We start from the raw sequence: 23250 nt of genomic DNA on the forward strand, positions 1-23250 counted from the left end.
ACATGGAAACCACCAGGACAACAAAGGTTCCGTGCATGCCCTGTTCCTGGAATGGATGAGATCTCCCTGGCATGCCCAATAAACCGTGATGCCCATGGTTAAAAAAAAATAACAAACAGGTGGGAAGGTCTGACTCACTGCAGGGGAAGAGTTGTGAAGCTGCACAAAAGAGTATTGGAATATCACAAGGGCGGGGGTGAGAACCGAGTGTCAAAGCAGGCTGCGGGGCCTGATGGCTCAAAGGAGGGAGGGTTCGACCTTTTGTTTTCTGAGGTAAATTCCCCAAAGCCTCTGTCCCCTGGAGACCCCACTGGTGAATCCGAGTGCAGCGCTGATGTCGTGGTTGGGGGTGATTGGTAGCATCTGGCTCATTGGTGTCTGCATTTAAGGATGTTCACGTTTATCAACTCAGTGGTTTTTCTTTTATGCTTTTTAGATTTCTACCCGGACAAGGCCTGGTACTATACCCACAGATAGGAGACAAATTGGATATTATTTGCCCCAAAGTGGACTCTAAAACTGTTGGCCAGTATGAATATTATAAAGTTTATATGGTTGATAAAGACCAAGCAGACAAATGCACTATTAAGAAGGAGAATACCCCCCTGCTCAACTGTGCCAGACCAGACCAAGATGTGAAATTCACCATCAAGTTTCAAGAATTCAGCCCTAACCTCTGGGGTCTAGAATTTCAGAAGAACAAAGATTACTACATTATATGTAAGTATAGCTCTCTCTCTTTATTTTGTAGGAATTAGAAGCTAACTAGGTTTGTATTGATTTCTGTTTTCTTTAACTTAGCATGGCAAATTATTTGTTGAGAAGCTTTGATCATTTTTTTATAAATTAATTGAAATTTGGGACCCTGTTGTAACAGTATTAATTTAATATAAATACTCAGCAGGGGCGAACCTGCCAGGATTCTTACGGTGTTGAAATAAGTAAATTATGTGAAGGGACTCAACATCTCTACTAACAAAACCATCTTTAAGGACCTTTGGTGAGGTGTTGATAGGTAAATCTGTGTGATGCCTTCTCTTCACCCATCCATCTGTCCATCCATCATCCACCCACTCATTCATTTAGTGTGCATTCTGTTCCGAAAACTGTGTTTCAAAGCTAGGACTCAGTAGACCAAGGTGTAATGGTGGTACAGTTTGCCACGATGCCATCACTGCAGACAGGCAGAGCTCAGAGTTTAGAAGCGTGGGGCTGATAGACAAGTGCCAGTAGAGGTGGCTAAGTCCTGATTATAAAGCAAAGCGTAGGTGTGATGCCTGAATGACACCCCCAAATCTGTCATAATGGCATGGCGTTATTTCGGGAGGAGAGGGTAGATGTCCGCTGGGGTATATCTGAAGTGCATCCGTGAGCTGAGCCCGTTGACATGCGTGCCGTGCACCGCAGCGAGCGCCGACCAGGCCTGTTCTCAGTGTCATGGGTACAGTGAAATCTGTTACTCGGGCAGCTGCTCATGTGGTTCAGACAATGAGATTCTGGTTCACTTTTTTGCTTTCAAAGCATACTCTTTGTGGGCTTTCTGTAGTGGTTTTTTTAGTGGCAGTGTTTAGATGAAACTCCTGATTCACGCAGGCGAGTACTTGACCACTGAGCTCCACCCCAGCCCTGAGTTGCACTCTCTACCTCTGGCTTGGCTCCCTTACCTCTGTACCTTGAGACTGGAACTCTGATTTCTCTAGTGGCGACCTACCCTTTCCATGACAGAAGCAGCCATTCGCTGTATTCACCTAGTGTTCCTCGGTGTGTAGTTTTTACATCAGTAATTAAAGCAAAGGTGGTCTCAGGCCGTAATCATCTTGTCTGTGGCTTCAAATGCCACAGAGACAAAGAACCGATTTTTGAAGCTTACGTAATATATAGGAGATAGATTTCTAAGAATAACCAAAAAAAAAGGAGAAAGTGGCAAGTTAGATATTTAATGAAATAATTACCATAAACTGAAAAATAAGAGCATTGTAAGATGAAGCAAGGTAAATGGGAGGGTCAGAAAAGAGGGCTGTCTCCAAAGACATAATAAAGTAGTCACAACGTAAAATAAATGGAGGTTAAGATTTTGGAAACACACACGCATATGAATAAAGACTTAATGGTTGCCATGATCTAGCATGACTTTGGGAGAAAATGAAACTGACCCCAGATTAGTTCCTTTTGAAAGGTTACTGCTCCAGTTGAGTGGAGAAAGGAGGGCGAGCATGTGCCTGAAGGGGTCAGCTGTTCGCAAGTCAAGAACATACCTGATCCTGAAAATGCTGTCAAGGAAAATCTTAGGGTTCCTACATTGAGGGGGATGAGCGGAAGGGGGGTACCAGCAAGCCTGCATAATTTCCTCCTCCATCTTAAGCTTAGATTTCAAAATGATGGCATCGAAAATCCCAGCTTCCTGCGAGGGGCAAGTGGAAGCTTGGTGAACAATAAAGATTTAACTTTTCGTTTCAAATAATATATACGAAATGTAGCTAAATGATGGGTTTACCAGCATCTCTCTCTGCGACATAGTGAGCCTGTCCCAACTGCTCTTCATCAACGTGTGGGAGCTTTGCTTTGGACTCGCCCATACAGTTTAATCTGTAGTTAAAGTAGCAGCAGTCTACCCAATAACAGCACCTGTTCATTTGGAGAACCCATTAGGCCACATTAACAGATTTATGGTATGTTTCTCACGACTCTGACCCCCAGGACTGTCCTTAGAGGTAGGATTTACCATGTCACAGCATGGGACGGCTTTCTGTAAGTCAGGGAGCCGAAGCAAGAGGATCTCAAGCTGAAAGCCAGGCTGCTACACACAAGGCTCTTCTGTGCATTCAAGAGCTAGAAAGCTTCTGAAAAACAGAGCCTTGGCTGTCAAGCAATGAGGCACTGTGAGAATGTTGCTTCTAACAAGACGTTCCCAGGCCTGTGAGTGGCTCCGGACTTTACCAGGAAGCCCTGTGCTTGCTTGCAGCAAGGTTAAAAGGCTTCCCCTACGTCACAGGCAGAAGAGAGTCCTTAGCGACGTGGAGAAGCCAGTTTCTCACACACTCCGTAGCAGCGTCCGCCGCTGTACAAGTTCCCTTGAAAAGAGGGAAGTGATAAGATCAAATTTTAAAATAGCACCAAAAACAGTCTGAAAAGGTAACCAATTGTCCTATCAAACAGATATATGCAGGATGCACACGCGTGCGCATACACACACACACACACCACACACACACACAGGCCTGTTCTTTTCTCAGAAGAAAAGTATGTACAGGCAATAATCTTTATACCAGTACATTCATGACGATGGCTGGATAGCACAACAGGAAGAGCTCAGATTCGCAAACACATTTTTGTACTGCCCGGCATTGATCCACTTTGAGGCTTCTATAGATGGCATGTGTGTCTGCTGACGCCGAGGCTGAGCAGCTGGCTGCTGGGCACTTTCACCCCGGGCAGTGTCAGGAGCGTCACGTGCTAGTCCCGTCCTGGGGGCAAAGGAGCAGCTGTAGTGTGGAGAAGTGCTTGGCGTGCCCCATGGGGACGTACACAAGGCTACTCTGTTCCCCCAGGGGTCCTACGCCTTATGTCTCACTTATGCTGCCCGAGCTTCTTGAGGAAGTCACTTTAATTTCTTCCTCTAGAACATCATTTTCTCACTGTTGTCCAGACGGTGATGGCCAGACACACAGAGCCACCGCTGCGTCAATGATATTTCCCAGTTAAAGCCAGCAGGATCTGGCCCTGATTTATTTAATTTTTTTTTTTGACAAGGATTTTTCATTTGACTTGTAATGTTACCCAACGTACAGTCACTGCATCTTTGGGTTTTATAGTAAACATTAATGTGTAATTGGAACTGTGTTTATACCCCTCCATATCCCCAGAGTTCTCTTAAGGGACACTGTAGAACGATAGGCCTCTTCATTAATCCTCCTCCACAATGATCCTTTGCTTCGACATGTGGCAGAATGATATATATGGGGTTTCTTCGTGTTTCGAATGGACTTTTCAAGCGACCTAGTTCGGTCATTAGCCTTGGGCTTAATTTGCATAACTAATAAACTCCCCTAATCGTGAATGATCCGGAGATGTGTGGTCTGAGAACTCCCTGCTCTTCGTTACATTCAGATCTTTAATGGTCTTAACATCAGAACTGGCTTTTTATCTAGTCTGTAGTTGTTGTTTTTTTTATTGTGTCTTTCATTGAATTGTTTATGAAATAACGGCATCTTCTGATATTATCCATTTGCAATAGAAGCTCGCTGTTGGATATAGTAGTATAAAAAGCCATCCAGTTTGAACTGGGAAGGCACCCATCCTCTGAGCGCCCAGCCTTCAGCACTGAAGTTTTTTTAGAGAAACTGTCCTTGCTTCTTCAGGGCTGAGTCAGCAAGCTCCTTGTGTTGGCCTCTCGGCTCTATCCAGAGGTGGGTGCTGTGGGCTGATACCCACCCTGAGCTGAAACCTTGCGAAGTCAACACAAAGTGATCTCAGGGGCGGGGGTGGAAGCGAGTGTCTCGTGTTCTTACACTGTGGGTGAGCGAGGGGTCCCCCACGGGGCGTAGGCAGACTTCACGCTACACTTGCCTTTTGTTTCATGTGGTTTCTGTATTGTTTTACTGTGTGCCCCCAGGCAGGTCATAATCTTCTAGCATCATCTAGAAGACGCCATTTTCTGAATCACTGAGTGTCTTCTTGGAGACAGTTCTCCATGTCCAGCCTGCCTTGCTGAGTCTGGGGGAGCCTCCGTTTCTTAAGCCTCCTTAATAAGAGTGTGCAAAAGTGGCAGGTTCCACAGATAGTGTTGAAATTGTTTTTAAAGCGTACACTCCACTTCAGAGCAGAACTCACAAAAAAAGAGAAATATTTGCACAAATAAATCCAAATAACAATATTAATGAGCCAAAAACAATGGTTTGTTCCTTATTTGGTTGAACATATGTTGCTTTTTTTTTTTTTCCTGGCTTTGATTTGCTCTTTTTGGGTGATGAGTGTGGTAAGTCGCACTAACTAGACTAAGTGCCCTGTCACATCTCTTTGGAAAAGCACTAAATCCCAGAGCGGCTCTCAGATGCCCTTTGGCATGAAGATAGCTGTTAGAACATGAAAGAACGCATGACAGTCCTAGAGCGATTGCGACGTTTATTCGGTGGGTTATCTATGTACAAGTGTAGCAGCAGCCACACTCCCTTCATTGCGTACCAGAGAGCTTAGCGATGCAGAAACCGCGTCCTGCCTTCCTGCTCCCTGTCTTAGTGGTGAGATTTGCGTTTGATGCCTTCACTGCACGCCGTTGAGTTTTGAGGCGGGTAAGCACATTTCTAGCCCTATCTGTAGCTGTTCTCTTTGTGATGGTTCTTGCCAGAGACCACGTGGTCGAAGGCACAGAGGGTGGATGGGTGCAAACCACATGTAGCAACACAAGTTGGCATAGGGGCTATGAGTCCACGTCTGGTCACCGTGGGCCTTATGTGCCAATAGATAAGTAACTCAAGCTAATTTCCTGCTACAGTCTTCTCATCTTTAAAATGGCATCACGGGAACACTTGGTCATGAGGAAGAATATGTCAGATAGCTTGTGGTCATCTCTGTGGTCACCAGCCAAGCACATGTTAACACTGGAACAGGGAGGAAGTAAGAGGCTGGAGGCTGAAGGCAAAACTGGGCTTCATTGTGAGATAGAGCTCCTGGGTCAGGATGGGTACAGAAAGCTTTCCTTGGGTTACAGTCTGGGCATCAACCAAGCCACAGAGAAGTTGCCCAGCCTCAGTCACTCTGGGCCGCTCCACCCATTAGATCTTCCCACTTTTGTCTTCTTTGACTGCCGGTACAGTGCTTTTGTCCCTTGACCGAGAAGCACACATTTATGTGTGGGATTGCCTCAGTTTGCCAGCAGGTTCCTTGACAGACACCGAAGACTCAGACAGGGAGGAATCTTGACACACTCACAGTCGGGGTTCTTACTTCCCAGTTCAGCAACCTCTCTCCTGCTGTGGTTCCCCAGGACCCAGAAAACTCCATCGGTCATCACGCCAGGGTTGCCTCATGGGCTCCATCTGTAGGAAGCCTCCCCCAGGGTAGATCAGGAGGATCTGTGTTGAAGTTAATGTAAAGAAAGCTCAGCCTCACTTCTGCCGATCTTGGGACGCACCGAGACACTCAGGTTTCCTGAGTCTAGTGGCGCTGTGGCCACCTGGATACCAAGCCTGGGTGGTGCAGAGAACAGAGGGTGAGATTACCATCCATAGAGACTCTGTTCACGCTCCTTGGCGTCTCCTGGGAAACAGAACAGCGGATCTCATGTAAACCACACAGATGTGGGCCTGCCATTGCCACTCCCTGCTCTGAAAGCAACCAATGATGTGATGAGACGATAGAGTTCCAGAAGGAGCAACAAAGATTGAAGGAGAATAGATAATAATTCATAATGCAAAATAAGTAAGATGAGAAATAAAGGACTTAACAGAACCAAAAAGTTATTCTGGAATGATTCAGAATAAAACTGTCTTCATAATTTCATAAAACTCATTTTTATATCTCTACCCTTGCATTTATAGCTTGCTAATGTTCACACAGATTTATAAATAATTGAACAATACTAGAGACCTTGTGGATAAAAGAGGACACGTTTCTTTCTTAACAGCCCTTAAATATTCATCACAAAGATAAAATTTTAAAGCAAAATAAAACACTTAAAAAAATAGCCAAGAGGCATAGACAGACATTTGGAGGGAGAAAAAAAAAAGATTATGTTGAGAAGATCTACTTTATATACTTGTTAAGATGCACACGTTTATCTCTAAAGCTCTAACTCGGAGTCTGGGTGTGTTTGATCCTTGGGGAAACGCTGTGGCCTTCACACTCGACTTACTTTCAAGTCTAGCAACACAGGGAATAGAACAGTTTTTACCGTTGTGAGGAAACCCAGTGTGGCTTAGAACACTTTACACACCATGATATGTCGGTGCAAAGCCCAATGCAGGATCTCCAGACCCTTAACCACCATTGTAAGTGTGTAACTGTGACTCCTGGGCCTTGCAGAGATGCATGGTGTATGTGCAAGGGTAGCAAAGAGAGCATACATAGAAAATAGTTGTGACTATAATGTACAAATATGCAAAGCACACACATGACAGTGCAGAGGGCCAGACACACTGGAGCAGGCATGCATGCATACATACATATATAGGAAGGGTAAGGACAGGAGGCAGGCACAATGCGTCCATGTTTCATGCTGAGTTCATGCGATACAAATAACAAAATGTTTCTGTCAAACATGTTTGTAGTAATGCCCTTTCATACATTATATAACATATAACTGCTTTATCAAAAAACCCCAAAGCTTAGCTCCTTCTAGGGTATGGGTAAGCCGGGTACCATGGTGTGCTAGTCCTGGCTACCCAGAAGATCAGTTGCGGGAGTTGAATGCTAACCTGGACAACATAGGAATACCTACAGGGTAGAAAGACAGGAGCATTGCCCTTGCTAGTACTTCAGGTCTAAAATCTGTTCCTTTTTTCAATAAGGTTATACTAGAATTGTTTCATGGCATTAGCAAGTACTTTGAGCCCATCAACAGAACGTTGCTAAATAGTAATGTAAGTAAAATAAAGTTAATTCAGTATAGACACAGACATTAAGAGATCTTAACTTTACTTAGCTAAGTACGTGTGCTCCAGGTGAGTGGATGGGGGTGTGTGTGTATGGATGGCGGCTGTGCATAAGAAGACAGGTGGACGGGAGGTGGTAGATGGGTGGATAGGTGGATGGTGGGTATATGGCTGGCTGGCTAGTGGATAGCAGGATAAAGACTGATAGATCACTCCAGCCTTGGGCAAGAGCCGAATTTATCTCACTGTAGACGAACTAGGCTATGTGTTGCTGAATGACAGCCCTGTTTGAAAGTTGCTTTGCATGCATGAGTTAAAACCCAGTCTGCTGTTCCTACTAGTAAACTACAGGATGAAGTTATTCTTTTATCCATATGGACATGTGGGAAATTGGCCCTGGAGTCTTTGAATAAAGAACTTGTGTCTTTCATGGAGTAAGGATCACACGTAGGGCGGATTCCAGCGGGGGTATTTTATCGGGGTTACCGCTGGTCTCTCGGTGGTCAAGGCCAATAGCTTCATGACCGTCTCAACTGTTGTCCCACAAGAGTAACGCTGCCTCTTCTGCGGAGTTCCGTCCTGAGCTGTCAGCAGACATCAGCTCAACCACTGCAGGAGTTGCTGCCACCTAGCCATGAACTCTACTCGGATGGATGTTTTCCACTTCGCTGCGGCTCTTTCTGTAATTACTGGGTCATTAATATCATTGCCCGCAATTAGTGACAGTTGGGTAAGCAAGAGTATTGTGGGATGTCCTTCCCTAGCCCCACTGCCCGTGAACTTCTACTCTGACCCTTTGCTAGTTAGATATGTCTGTATGGCCACTGAGATATTTAAAAAAAAAAAAGTGCTACAAATAATCCACTCAACTGTATATGGCTCTTAATTTGGGGTATTTTCATGAGATGGTATCACTGTCTTGAACAGGAAGTTTGTATTTTAAAAATCTGGGGTTTTAAGTTAAGCTAATAGACAATAGAGAATTATGTTTTGTCTTTAGAACTATTATAGCATTTTTTGTTTTTACTGTGAGTTCAGTCATTACTATTGAAATGGTCATCTGGCGACCTATTTTTAAAACACAGTTCTCATAGCAGTTATAGCTCATGCAAATGGTGACGCCTTTGTCAACTGTTGACTCTGTCTACTGTTGACTATGCTGTCCTGAATAGTCTCTGAATCTTTGTAGCAACACCAAAACACTTGGACGTGTCTAAATAAGAAAAGGCCATTTTAAGAAATTATGTTAAAAAATTATTACTCATGCATATCTCTGTAGACATGAGATTTTGAAATACAGTAACAGGAGCACGGTTTTAACAGGAGGGATTGTTCCTGTGAGCAGGGCCTGTGCTCCCTTGGATGAGAAGCGCACGTACCCTCTATCCCTGCTGGTTTATGATGTTTAAGAGTGGACAGACCTCTACCTTTCAAGAAAGTTGATCAAATGTGAGTGGTGGCCCAGCCGGGAGCCACACTGGGCTGTTTTCTTGTTGTGTGTGTGTTTTATGTTCTGTTGAATGAATGTTTCTCTTTGAAAAAGCTTTGTCTCCTCGTGAGACAGTTTGTGCCGTGGTGTGTCTGCTCAGTGACCAGGCATGCTCGGCCTTATGGAATGAGATGGTGTGGGAGTGTGGGGGTGGGGGGGTGGGGAGATGCATTCCACTCTGTCCCTGAGAAGCCACGCTCTTCCCTGTGCTTTGAACTGATACTGATGTTTGTTTCAGACATTTTCTCATTGTCCTCTTTAAAGGCGGGCATTGAGTTCTGGCTTTTCCTGGGCGTTATTATTTCAGTGTTGAGGACTTGGCTCCTTCTGCGTCAGCTGTCTTCGAGAAGGACCCTGCTAACCAAAGCATGAAAACACAGGTGGAGTTAAATCCATCTCTGTGGTCCGTACTCGGAATCCCTATTGTGTTTTTGGAATTTAAACTGATACCAAGCTAAGCAGAAAGATTTTAGCTCCCCAGCTTGGATATTGACATTAAATAACTTCACCTTATGTCTCAACTGGCATACATCACTTTTTATTTTGTTGGTGCTCAGAGGTGCAGCACCCGTGAGAGGACACAGCGGCCTGGTTCTCGGAGTTGGGGTGACTTTAACGTCATGTCTCTCTGGATGATGCTTCTTGAGTTTGCCAGTTAGGCTGCTGGTGGTAGATCAGATGCCTGTGCTGAGCTTGGTGGAAGGGTGTCTAGGAAATCTCATAAGAGAGCAGAGTTGGCGCGGCCAGTGTGTGATACAGGCTGGGCCAGCACAGCATAGACAGATTTGGTGGTGGCAGGGAATTCTCAGAGAATGGTGGCTATTTGCTAATCAAAGGTGAGCCATCAAGGTCAGCCCTGTCTAAGGCCAGAGCTTCTGTGGTTTTCCTGACCCCGTACACTTATCGTGCGTCTCTTTGGTGAACTCGTTCTCGTTAATTATTATATTTACTTTCAAATGTCATGGCCCTCATAAGCCACTTAGAATAGTTTGACCCATCCTCTGTGGTGTGACTAGGCATTCATACACAATCCTGCCATAAGACCCCAAGCTGTGTCCTTTGCGGGATGGTACCGAGCTGCAGAATGTTTGGCTCCTCCCTTGCCCAGTCTCTTTGGGAAAAAGGCCTCTACGTGGGCTACTTCACCCTCCATCTGATGAGCCCACTCTTACCCCCTGGGCTCGATCCAGCTGCAGCTGCAGCTTGGCCTTCTGGGAGCAGAGCAGAACACATGGCGTTCCTCTCTCCATCGGGAATATTCTGTCTCTGTCGTCTGCTTTTCCAGCCCCCACCTCTGTAGCTCTGTCTGTGTTCATCTCGCCAGGATCACCGCCCGGTAAGAGCTGCAGGCCGTCGGGAACGCGGGCATCTCAAACTCTGAACGTTTGTTTTGCTTTTGTTTTAAGAGCCTGCGTTGCCTGCGCTGACCTCAAACCCTCGGCCCTCACCTCTTAGTCTTCCGAGCGCTAGGATTGCAGGCATGGACGCCACGCCCAGTCAGGGTGCTTTTCTGTTGAGCACTAACTTTGCTCACTCTAGAGAGGATTATGGAGAAGACAGGGTAGTGTAGTGGTGTTGCCCGTGCCCTCTGAGTTAGAACCAAGGTGCAAAAGCTTTTAAAACCCAGTCGTAAGGTGCCATGTGTCTTTATTAAGCCTACCTCCCAAATGGATAGAGAAACTTAAAGTAATTTTTAATTTTATAAAGTATATTTCACCCCCAATGAGGCCAAGGGAGAGAAACGTCTGGACATTACATAGAAGCCTAGGTTATTTTTCCTGTCTCTCTGTGACTGTATGCAGCCTTACCCATTGGGTGATACAATGATCGTGGCCACATTGGGTAATGCTGGTGGGGTTGATACAGAGGGAAGCTAAGCATAGTGAGGTAACGTTTATTTTTATTCTTTAAGTTAAAAATTCCCCGGGGCGTTCACATGAATGATACAGTTACAAAACTACCTAATGAAATGGAAATAGACTTTATGCCTATGTGTTAGCAATTTTCTTGTTATGTCTCAAAATCAGTGCTGAGCTTTCTGAAGCTTCTAGGTCCCCAGTTGATGGGGGAATATTGGAATATTGGTGTATTTCAGTAGTTCGTAGCCAGGAAGGAAAGGCAATCAGGACAGAACATGGGGCCATTCTTCTGGCCGGGGCAGGTCCTCTAGAGTAAAAATTACTCTACCTGTTGAAGATATGTAGAAAATCGAATTTACATCAGATCTATGGTCCGTATCTCATAAGGCTTCTCTCTACCGTGTTGCACTCCTAAAGATTATAACCTTCTGAAGTTCCTGTTGGCGCAGACATCTGAAAATGGGTTTTCCATGATACCACATTCCTAGCCGTATCCAGTTCTGTTGCTGTGGCAAAGGCAGGTCAGATGAGGAGGGGTTGCTCTTGGCTTGCAGTTTACGGGGATACAGGCTATGGTGGTGGCAGACAGTCACATGCCACCACACATGAAAGGGCCTGACCTCGGCATGCTCCCCCACCAGTCCAATGTGTCAGGGACCCCAGCCCCAGGCCCTGGATGGTGCCCCCAACATGTAGCACAGATCCGACCACCTCAGTCGTCTCTGTCTGGGAAGAGTGCTGACATGTTCAAAGACATCTGTGTCACAAGTGCCCTACAAGTTTCCTGATCCACCCTTCCTTGTGGGCATCACCTTTCAGGGTGGCCCTTGCAACAGTATCATACAGTTTGCCATTTCTAACAAACAACAGGTAGAAATGAGTTCTTTCCAGGTTCTTCCACTGACTTTTGAAAACTGTCATTGTACAGAATACTGTGCTTGCTCCAGACTTTCTATTCTTCCCACCAAACTGATACAGTGATACGGTACTCCTTCCCCCACCTCCTCCCTTTCTCTCTTTCTCTTTCTTTCTTTCTTCCTTCCTTCCTTTCTTTCTTTCTTTCTTTCTCTCTCTCCCCCTCCCCTCCCTCCCGTCTCCTTCCTTCTTTTCTTTCCTTTCTCTCTCTCCTTCTCCCTCTCTCTCCTCTCTTTCTCTCCTTCCTCTCTCTCTCCTTCCTCTCTCTCTCCTCTCTTCTTTCTCTTCTCTCTCTCCTCTCTCTACTCTTTCTCTCCTCTTTCTCTCTCTCCCTCTTCCCTCCCTCCTCCTCCTTTCCTTCCTTTCTTTCTTGGGTCAGTCAAGGGGGGAACATTTCAGATTTTAAAGCTGTGAAGTGGTTTCTATTTTACGCAGCCCTGTCTCCCTCCCACAGTTCTATGGTCTCTGGGTGCTAAAACACAGACTGAAATTTAATTTGAATTCCTTTAGCAATCTTTACATCTGGGGGGGGGGGGGTTGAACATCCTTTGGGGCAACTGGGGAGCTTAGAAGCAGCACTGGCCTACAAATTAAAATATATATAAATATAATGTGTGGTGTGCGTGCGTGTATGTGTGTGTGTGTGTGTGTGTTCCCCTCCAGTGCCTGCTATGTGGAGTGGAATTCAACAGGGCCCTGCAGATACTGGGGCTTGCAGGTAGTGGTGCTTCCTGACCTGCCTTCCTTTTGGTATTCTTTTTAGTTTGAATCTGATTTTTCCCTCAGAGGTCACACCAAAGAGATCTGTAGTCTCCCCGCCCCTTGCTCAGCTTCAGCTATCACTGTCCTTTGTCAGATGAGGGTTCAAACTTTTAGCAAGAAAAGAAAAGTTGTTTACTAGCTTTCAATAGGATGCACTTTAGCAGGAAGTGCTTTATGAGATCCCGAGTCTAAACTTGGTGTCCTCTTCAAGTTCAGGAAGCTAGACGTTTGACCAGCAGTTCCTTGAACCAGGTCACTTTTCTGCGTTTTTCTGTGTGGGGACATATCCTGATTCCTGAGAAATGAAGGGAGAAAACTCTAAGCAATAACTGAAGATTCAGCAGTGCCCTGGGTCCTCCAGAAATAGTTCTCAGAGGACCCCCATGCTGTGAGAAGCCTTAGGAGACAGGCTCTGAGACGGAGCCACTTTTATTGCAGAAGGGGAAGGAAGATGGGGGAAATGGTAACAATAGCAGCAAAGGCCCTTTTTTAGATTCTCAGCAACACACCATCTCTCTAGACGGTTCCTCTGACTTATCTGACGAGCATTTTCTCCAGTCTGTGACTGAGTACTGTTTAACCTACTGCGACACTCCAAAAAAATTATTATGGCAACTCTCACCTATTTTCCCAGGAAAACTGAAAGTGTCAGCAAGAGCTGAGGAAAGAGATGCAGTTGTGAGATGCTCTCAGATAAGGGGTGAGATATTTATATGCACAAGAGGCGCCCTTTGTTTTTAGAACAGTGAGAGAGGAAGTTGGTAACCCAGCGCGCAGAAGCGAATTCTTGTCTAGTTTCTCAGTTAGAAACTTCTACTCACTCTGAAGGCGTTTGGAGCTGTTTGCAGATGCCATGCTTGGAAAACAAAACAGCCAGGTTGAAAGAAGTGGCCAGAACACCTGCCCCTTTTCCATTCTCTTCCGAGTGTAGCGCTGGTGGACAGGACTTTGATAGTCCAAGTGGAAGGTGATTGAAGTTCCAGGCATGCATATGAAACACTTCTGTTCCTTGCCCCTTGAACTCAAGGGGAAGCAGTGTCCAGCGTGTTCCACCCTCTCCTCCTGCTCAAACTTGAACTGTAATGGAAAGCCTGCTCCTCATTACGGAGCCTGACAGCCCATCTCTTTGCAGCTTGAGTTACGAAGCCATTTAGAGAAATCACTGGCCTAAGGACAAACAGCAGGGTGTGTAGATACAACACAGCAGCCTCGGAAAGCAGGAAGACATTGGCAGAAGGGATGTTATGGAAAGGGAATCCAGTTGGCCAGCGTGGGGCGAGGTGGTTGCCCCCACCTGTGTCGTATCGAAGTTGTCACAAGGCCCAGACAGGGGAAGGGGTGTGCTGAAATCTGTCCTGCTCGAGTTTTCCCCTGCGGGAAACTTGGCTGGAGCAGCCGATGGGGGGGGTTGATAAAAACACATGCTTGCAGGGGCTTCCATGGTGATGCGAAGGCGGGCTCCGAAGACCCGAGTTCTGTGTGCTGCTTCAGCACATTTCTGGCTGGAGAAGGGAGCAAGGGGTGTCAGAAGGCTCCCCTGCTAGTGTTTACAGGACTTGGATCCTTGACAAGGAGAGCATCAAGTTAATTGTTCTTGAAGCAGGAAGTCTGGAGTGGAGGAAGCAGGTGTTGGGAGCTGATTACCCAGTTTTGAAATGACTGTGTTCGCTCTTCTGCACTTTCTGGACACCCTAGGAGTCCGTGGGTATTTTGGATGGCATTGTCCCTTTTACCTGTAGAGTAATACTAGATCATACGTGTACGGGAGGGCATGTTTAAGCGCATTTGGGAGCAGACAGCCTACATGTAGCGGCAATGTTTCTAGGATCCATTTCTCTTTGTTTATTTTTCTGTTTCTTTTCGGCTTTCAACATCCCATACATTCAGAAAACTTGTGACAAAGAGTGAATTCTTATTTTTCAAGTTGTTTTCAGACATTTCATGTTCATGTAATCTTGGCCTATTGATTTCCTGATTTTTTCTTTATTTTTTTGTTTTGTCCATTTTATTTTTAATCAGCTACATCAAATGGGTCTTTGGAGGGCCTGGATAACCAGGAGGGAGGGGTGTGCCAGACAAGAGCCATGAAGATCCTCATGAAGGTTGGACAAGGTAAAAGATCATCTGCTGCTTTGTGAAAGCCACCGTGACCAGGTGTAGCCCCCAGCTAGCGTGGCACCCAGGGTGACGGTGAGCACCACCATCACCCCTCGTTTTAGTTTTGAAGGCAGCCCCTTCTCTGCACTTTGAACCACTGGCAGAGTCCCCCACTTCCCCCAAGGCGATATGCTCAGTTTTTCTTATTGGAGACCTCTCCAAAAGTTTAGGTCAGTGAGACAGATGTTGCCACAAATAGGTGTGTTTCTCTTTCACAATGCAGAACGCCTCTTTGATTGGAAAATCAAAGTGTCCAGTATTTAAACCCTGGCTCTGCAGCGTTGCTTTATTTTCAGATCTGGACAGCCCAAGAGCGGCGTTGTCATGTAGAATAACCTATTGTGCAGAAAGGAAGAATTATTCTTCTAATTAGAGACCGGTATGGCCGTCAGTCAACTCGCTCAGTTAAATTGAAATGTCATCTGCAGTACTTCAACTGCCAAATGCGAGAATCCCTCTAGTTTCCACAGATGGCCTCCTAATCTAAACCTCCGCAATAGCTAGGATAACCGTTCTGATTAAAAAGGAAGGTTATATTCCTGTATTTCACAGTGCTTTGCATAAAGAGTCTTATGTTCATTGCTAGTCGTGCCTCTTGAGATATCTGTGCAGCTCCTGAGCTTTGCTCTCGTCAGGTGTTGGTGCCATGACTAATCGCTTGTTCTTCACGTAGATGCGAGCTCTGCTGGATCAACCAGGAGAAACGATCCCACAAGACGTCCGGAGCTAGACGCTGGTACCAACGGGAGAAGTTCAACCACAAGTCCCTTTGTGAAGCCAAACCCAGGTACAGCAGTGTGGTGTCGATGTGTATCTGTGGGCTGTGTTTTCGTAGAACCCCAAGAGGCAGACAAGCCTCATCATCCTTCCAAACCAGGGGGATTCATTCGTGGGCAGAGATGCCTGGAATCTTCACTCAGAGCGAGTCAGTATTAACCCTGCCACTAAAACCAACTAATTCATTCCCATCAAAGTCTTACGGTCACGATAACAGCGCTCACCAGTCACCAGTGATGTTCCGCCAGACGGGTTCCCATTGGCTGACACCGTATCCTGCTCACTGTTGACGCCATCCCAAAGCTGATGCTAATGTATATATAATTCGGGCCCTAATCCCTGTCTAATTACATCTAATCCACAAAGAGCCTCGCCGATCCTTTTCTGAATCTTAGAAAGTGTTGCCTAATGGCATACTTTCCAGGTGGCTATCCTTAATGCTTTCCACATTCTCTGTGTGAAATAAAATATTACCGGGCCCACTGACCGAAGCACGCCCTAGGAAATGGGCTCATTTTCTCGACAGTCGTGGTTCACGGTGCTGTGCTATTTCACAAAATGTGGCACACACGTCAGTACCTTTGTACTAAGGATCTTCGTGCTGGTTTCAGAGGTGGCAGGAATTCGGATCTACCATAATATTATGCCTCTTTCCAAGACTCAAGGAAGTTTTTCCCCCCCCAACTTTCAATGACAAGATGTGTCAAATTCTTGTGACAAACTGATAAATGGATAGGATAACGGTGCCAGGCAATTCTTTAGTGCTAACATTTGGGTTAGCAGCCTGTTCCGTGCCAGAGCGTCTGCTGCCTTCCAAATATATTTTAAGTGTAAATCAAATAATACAACCGAGTTTTGAATTGAACCCTTTCCCAGGCCCCATTGCCCCTTCCTTTCTGGCACATGTCTGCTAGTAGGCAGGGCTGTCTACGGAAGGCAGGGCTGTCCGCGGCAGGCAGGCGTTTTAAGATGCACATGACACACCAACGGCTCCTAGAGCGAGGGAAGACCAGGCCAGGGCAAGGATGCACCATGCTCTGCCATGGCGGCAGCAGGCACCTTTCTTTCTGCTGGGTCCGGTGCGCGATGAAGTGCCCAGGCTATGGAAGCCCGGGGCTGGCTGTCTCACTCTTCTGCTGCAAAAGACACAGACAAGGAAGCCACTGGGGATAGTATATGAGTGAGTGTTAGACCTTTTGAGCCCCGTCACCTCATCTGTTGATCTCTGTCAAGCTCTCCCTGTGCGTTGAGTGTTGACCACGCTTAATTGTTGCATTTCAAGGGTCCTGCAAGCCACAGCGCAGTCGCAGGACCACAGTAACGGGCTCTTCTTGCTCCTTGTGCAGGTTCCAGCACGGACGGCAACAGCGCGGGGCATTCCGGGAACAATCTCCTGGGTTCCGAAGTGGCCTTATTCGCAGGGATCGCATCAGGGTGCATCATCTTCATCGTCATCATCATCACCTTGGTAGTACTGCTGCTCAAGTACCGCAGGAGGCACCGCAAACACTCTCCGCAGCACACGACCACGCTGTCACTCAGCACACTGGCCACACCCAAGCGAGGTGGCAACAATAACGGCTCGGAACCCAGTGACGTTATCATACCGCTAAGGACTGCAGACAGCGTCTTCTGCCCGCACTACGAGAAGGTCAGCGGGGACTATGGGCACCCAGTGTACATCGTGCAGGAGATGCCCCCACAGAGTCCTGCCAACATTTACTACAAGGTCTGAGGCCTGGGACCTGCGCCTCCCAAGGGAACTCGCGCCTTGTTGTGGGCGCAGGTACTGCCTGAGCCTGGCTGTGGGGGCGGGATGCCTCCTGGAAGAGCCTGGAGCTGGACAGTTTTGTAGTCTGTAGCTTTTCGGCCATGGGGAAACCACAGACCCTCCCCGGAAGCTGGAAGACTGCTAGGAGATTCCCACTTGGACTACCGCGTTCCCTCGCGGACCTCCAAGCCATGCACCCAGCCACTCAGGCATCTGCAGAGCCCGGGGAGGACACGGTGGGCTATGGAAGGCGCAGCAGCATCTTAGGAGAAGGCCGAGCACCAGGCCGGCCTCTGCCTCCATGTTTCCTGCCGTGCACGCTGGACTTGTCACTCGGACCTCGGGCTCAGTAAGGTTTTCAAAGATCTCTAGCGTTTAGTCCTTACTCACTCCTTCTGTTGCCAGGGCTCCGCGACACCTCCCCAGACCCCTCACCACATCCTGCATCATTAAGGGACCCTCACCGCAGAGTCCCGGCTCCACCCTTTACACCAAGATCAAATTAGATGGGTATTAGGTACAGAGTCCTGCTTTCCTGGAGTCTGGGTCAGCCGGGAAGCCTGGGAGGTGTGGAGACGTGGGAAGGGTGCCGGCTTCCACCGGCTTCCAGCCACTGCAGGTCAAGGCTGCTGCCTCTGGAGCATAGTGGGGAAGCCAGAAGGAAACAATAGATGGGGCTTTGGTTTTACTGAAAGAGGCAGGCGGGAGACCACAGACTGTGGTAAGTGGTGCCCAACTCACCGTCACAGGGCTAGGCAGCAGGGAATCAAAAATTCCTCTCCCGCTGTGGAACAGAGGGGTCATTTGTTGTGATAGGACCAGCCAGAGCACAGAGGGAGAGGACAAGCCTCTGGCGAAGTCCTGGGGCAGGACTGTTGAGGTACTGGCAATAAAAATAAATAAATAAATAAATAAATAAATAAAGCGCAGCCCTGGAGCTGCGGGAGAGTCCGTCTGCTTTGGGAGATGGTCTAAGCAGACTCAGCTGCTATATTACCCCATTTTATTAAACACAGGGAAAGCATCTAGGAGATTAGCAGAGAGCCAAATCTGACCTACAAGTTGAAAAGCCAAAGGTCAAACAGGCTGTAAGTCCATCACCACTGAGGTTATTGGGGAATTCTCATTAGGAAAGGTAGGTCAGATCCCCCCCTCCCCAGTCCCCATAAGTGCCCCTCCCCCTCCCCGATTGAGCCTTACACTTTAGTTTTTGGTTTATGGCCAGCCGTGCTGTCCGGGCTGTGAGGCTGTACCCGGGCTCCGTGTCAAAGCAAAGCAAAGCACACATGGCCCACGTCTAAGAGTCCTTAAGATGGAAGTAAGTTATGATGTCGAGGGGAAGGAGGGAGATAGGACATATTTATATTAGGTGTATAGAACACAAGGGATATAAAATGAAAGATTTTTTTTACTAATATATATTTTAAGATTACACACAGTGCACACCAGGAGATGTGGGATTTTGTGAGCCGTGGCGATTAAAGCGATCCCAGCCCTTAGTGCTTTACAGAGTAAACGATTGGATAGCTACTTCTAAGAGAAGCTGTGTCGCCCCCAAAAAGTTATCAGTAATAAGAGCAGAAGACAAAAATAACAAAGTCCCGCAGACTTCTCCCAGAACTGTAGACGAGGAATGCCAGCCCCCAAACACCAGGCAATCGGTGTACTGTGCCCTGTGTTAGACAAGGGGGCTGGCCTTCACTGTCTGTGTTGGGTTTTCCCTTGCCCTATGGGCTGAAGTGTTCTCTGGAATCCAGCAGGTCACACTGAGGGAGTTACAGTTGAAAGTTTAGCTGTAGGTCCCTCCTCTCCTGTTCCTATCCCTGCCCTTCCAGAAGAATAAACAGGAAGCAGGAAGCCTACTTTTTTTTTATGTGCTATGCAAAATAGACATCTTTAACAGAGTCCTGTTACTATGGTAACATTTTGCTTTCTGAATTGGGAGGAGAAAAAAAAATTGTAATGACAGCGTTTAAAGGTTCTCAGACCTCCAGTGAGTACCTGTAACAATGAGTTGTCGCAGAAATTAATTCCCTACTTCCCAAACCTGAAAATGATGTTGGTTCAATGTATGTGTATGTGTGAGTGGGTGTGTGGTACACGTGTGTACATATATGTATAATATATATCTCCAGTATATATTATATATATCTATATCATATTTCTGTGGAGGGTTGCCATGGCGACCGGCCACAGTACATATGTAATTCTTTCCGTCACTCCAGCCTCTCCTGTGCATTCACGCAAGATTTTCTGGTAAGCCATCAAAAGTCGTAGGAACTGGGGGGAGAGGGACGAGGAGGGGAGACATGGGAAGCCGTCTGATTTTAATGAAATCAAATGTCTGTGTCATCAGTTGGCTACATTTTTTGGTCCTATGCTAAACTGTGAAAAATCAGATGAATTGATGAAGAGTTACCCTGTGCGTCTGTTTTGTGTCTGGTGCAGAAGATGACAATCTACCAACTGTCCCCTTATTTGGAGTTGGTTCAGCTTTGGAAAAGTTACTGTAAATGCCTTGCTTGTATTCCCGTCCCGAGTCACCTGACTTGGGAGCTTGCACCATCCTGTTGAAGAGAAGATGCTGTAAATAGGTAGGTCCAGATCTTACCGTCTATGGATTCGGGGTGTTACAGTAGCCTTACTCACCTTTTTAATAAAAATACACATGAAAACAAGACAGAAATGGCTTTTCTTACCCAGATTGTGTACATAGAGCAATGTTGGTTTTTTATAAAGTCTAAGCAAGATGTTTTGTATAAAATCTGAATTTTGCAATGTATTTAGCTACAGCTTGTTTAACGGCAGTGCCACCCCCCTTTGCACTGTAATGAGGAAAAAAATGGTTTAAAAGGTTGCCAAATTGCTGCATATTTGTGCCGTAATTATGTACCATGAATATTTATTTAATTTCGTTGTCCAATTTGTAAGTAACACAGTATTATGCTTGAGTTATAAATATTTTTTTCTTTGTTTTATTTTAATAGCCTGTCATAGGTTTCAAATCTGCTTTTAGTTCCACATGACAGTTAGCCCCAGAAAATGAGATCCGAGCAGTCACATTCCACGTCTGTTTCAAACTGAATTTGTTCTTAAAAAAATAAAATATTTTTTTCCTATGGAAAAAGCGCCTTCACAGTATTTTCTTTTCCTTTTTATTATTTTTCTTTTCTTTTCATTTTCTTTCCTTTTCTGTTTATTTTGATTTTCTCCTTTTTATGCCCACTTCTCAAGACAAGTCATGTGTGTATTACAAATAAAGTTTGGTTAAAGCCCTGACAGCCCACGCAGGAAAAGCCTGCCCTTGCACCTGTGTTCCACAGTGGGAATGGTCAGCCAGGCAGTGAACCCTCGAAGAAAGGAGGAAATAATAGATTCCGCTGCTTAATCGCAGGTGGATTACATGTCTGTGTCGGCCGAGCGCTTTGGTAGGGTGACCCCACGATAAAGGCAGATGTCAAATGTTCTTCATAAAGTTATACCTTGAGGAAAGTGTGTTATAAAATTGCTTTAAGCCAAGCCAGAGACCAGCGATGAGATTAAAAATTCAAGGCTGGGAAGATGCTTCAGTCAATAACCTGCCGTGCAAACATGCGATCTGGTGACCTGAACCATAGCACACCCTGCGTCAAAACTGAGTGTGTTGGCCTGTAGCTCCTCCCGCCCCACCCCCCAAACCTGGAGAAAGACTATGCAATAGTTTCATGGACTAAATGAGCTTCAGGTCCAGCAAGAGACTCTATCTCATAAAACAAAGGTGGATAGCCGTCCTTGGAGGACAGCTGATGTCAGCCTCCAAGGGCAATGAACACATACACAGAGAACATATGCACACAGCTACACTTATAAGTATACATATAACACGGATTTTTTAAAAATGAAACACATCTCTAATGTGCTCCTTCAACTACCCTGAGGTTTGGGAGTATTTTCCATGCTTATTGTGGGCTTTGGGGTCTCGATCTTTGCACTGCCTGGAACCTTTGTAAGCAGCGAGAGTCTCACTCACAGGGGGTTAGCGCTATTGGTAAAATCAGTTGACATCCACCTCACTTGAGTTACTCCTTAGCCCAAGGAATGATATAGGTTAGGTAAGGGGTGTGTGTGAAGGTCCTCTCCCCTGAGGCCAGTGTTCTGAAGCAGACAGGATTTCCCAGACCTGACTTGCTATGTTCAAGATCACAGCCCCAGCAGGTGGGAAAAGTCCAGGGTGTGAAAATGACAAGCTCCTTATACACACACACACACACACACACAGAGACAGGGATGGAAACTCAGTGTGGAGATCTGTGGAGCTTCAGGCTAGCCCTCCTGCACTGGCAGGAGTGAATGTTTGGTGAGTAAATGCTTTACATGGCTACAGACCCGCAGAAAGCCCTCTGAAGCAGTCTTAGTCGATTCTTGAGTTTTATCTCCAGCGTTTTTTCCTCTGGCTCCTGAGTTTGACTGACAAGTTTCGTGACTTGTGATTCAGGGCCAAGTCACTAAACCGGCCTCTCAGTCCTGCATACAAGATTGGTTTGACTTCATGGGGGCAAATGGTAGCAACGAGAGGTGCCTCTTTCCCAACTCTGTGGACTCTGTGGCTTGCGTGCTCAAGTAAAGTCCCCACAGACGTGATAGCGTCACTTCCCACCTTTCCTTCGGGGACCGTTCTCCACGCTGAGTTAGGCAGGGTCAGTGAAGAAAGAACTAAGATGTGCCAATGTGGTTTTCCATTGGGGAGAAAGACTTGCACTGACAGAAGCGTCTTGCAGAGTGACAGAAGGTGTTCTTGTCTAAATGATATTAGCTTGCTAAGGAAAATCCCAACTCCTTCAGCCACCTCCCAGCCTGCAGCTGCTTTCAGAGTGGCTCTCGCCATTATCCTCTCTCTCTCTCTCTCTCTCTCTCTCTCTCTCTCTCTCTCTCTCCTGAGAGAGTCTCATTCATGCACTGGTAGAGGTTTGCAATGGAACAGGGACAGGTTTCTGAAAGAATGCTACCCACTTAGGAAGGGCTTAGCCAGCCCTGTCAGACTCCAGAGCCAGCTGAGCGAGGAGTAAGCGACTGAAAAACAACAATAATAATAAAATAACAACATTCAGAATGGTCAACTTCAACTGTGTGTAAAGATTAACAGCTGCCTTCCTTTCTGCTTCGGTTCAGTCTTCAGGTGGCTCACAAAAGAACCTCCCCTGTGGACAGGACACCTGAGAACTGCGGCCGGTTTGGGAAATGCTCTACCACTGAGCCACGTCGCCATCCCGCAGCATACTCTTAGGCCCGCTTGTTGGGGGAGAGTTCTTTGTGGCCAGGCCTTGAAGCCTGGTGGTGGGCTCACTTCCACCAGCTCCCGTGACCCACCTCCCCTTGCCCTCTCTGCAGACTTGGGCCTAATCCGCTGTGTTTCGTCTCTTGGATGGTATCGGAAATGTACCCTTTACCTCCTTTGTGAGTTAGACCCTTGTCTGGGTCACCAGTCTGCCGCAGAAAACTATGTCAGTGAAAAGTTAGCTGATGATGGAGCTATTACTGTCTGACAAAGTACCATTTATTTCTAATAAAGAGATTTAAAAAGGCCTGAATATGTGTGTGCTGTTATTATTAGAGGCATAAGAACTTTTTTGAGTCCAGGAATAGTGGAGGAGATAAATGTCTTCAAAGAAAATTGCTTCAAACCAACTGGGATCTTTAAACTCTACCAAATGCCTCTTCGTGTCATGCCGTTTTTTGTGCTGTGGCGTCATGAAGACACCATTAAAGGAAATAAAAAAGGAAAATTCATATGTAACTCTAGGATACACGGAGTGAAGAAAGGGGGACTGAGGGAAGGGAGGGCTTCTAGTTCCGGACGTCTGCATTCTATCTGGGCCCCCAGGTACAATGCTTGGTCTCTTCCGTGTTCGACTCTTAACTGTGTGTTCATTCAAGGTGTGAGAGAGATGAGGT

The 23250-nt window shown here is 46.4% G+C and overlaps 1 protein-coding gene across 1 annotated transcript in view; it reads left to right on the forward strand.

Annotated features, from left to right (window-relative positions):
- Positions 1-20446, forward strand: part of Efnb2 (ephrin B2) — a 42322-nt gene extending 21876 nt beyond the window's left edge. The window contains exons 2-5 of the mRNA XM_048456155.3: positions 437-720; positions 14634-14726; positions 15445-15558; positions 16895-20446. Coding sequence (XP_048312112.1) covers positions 437-720; positions 14634-14726; positions 15445-15558; positions 16895-17283 — 880 coding nt within the window. The 3' untranslated portion in view covers positions 17284-20446. The remainder of the gene's footprint in view (positions 1-436; positions 721-14633; positions 14727-15444; positions 15559-16894) is intronic.
- The last annotated feature ends 2804 nt before the right edge of the window (positions 20447-23250 follow it).

The sequence above is a fragment of the Myodes glareolus genome, chromosome 23 (assembly GCF_982192425.1).
Source record: "Myodes glareolus chromosome 23, mMyoGla1.1, whole genome shotgun sequence".
NCBI classification, from domain to species: Eukaryota; Metazoa; Chordata; class Mammalia; order Rodentia; family Cricetidae; genus Myodes; species Myodes glareolus.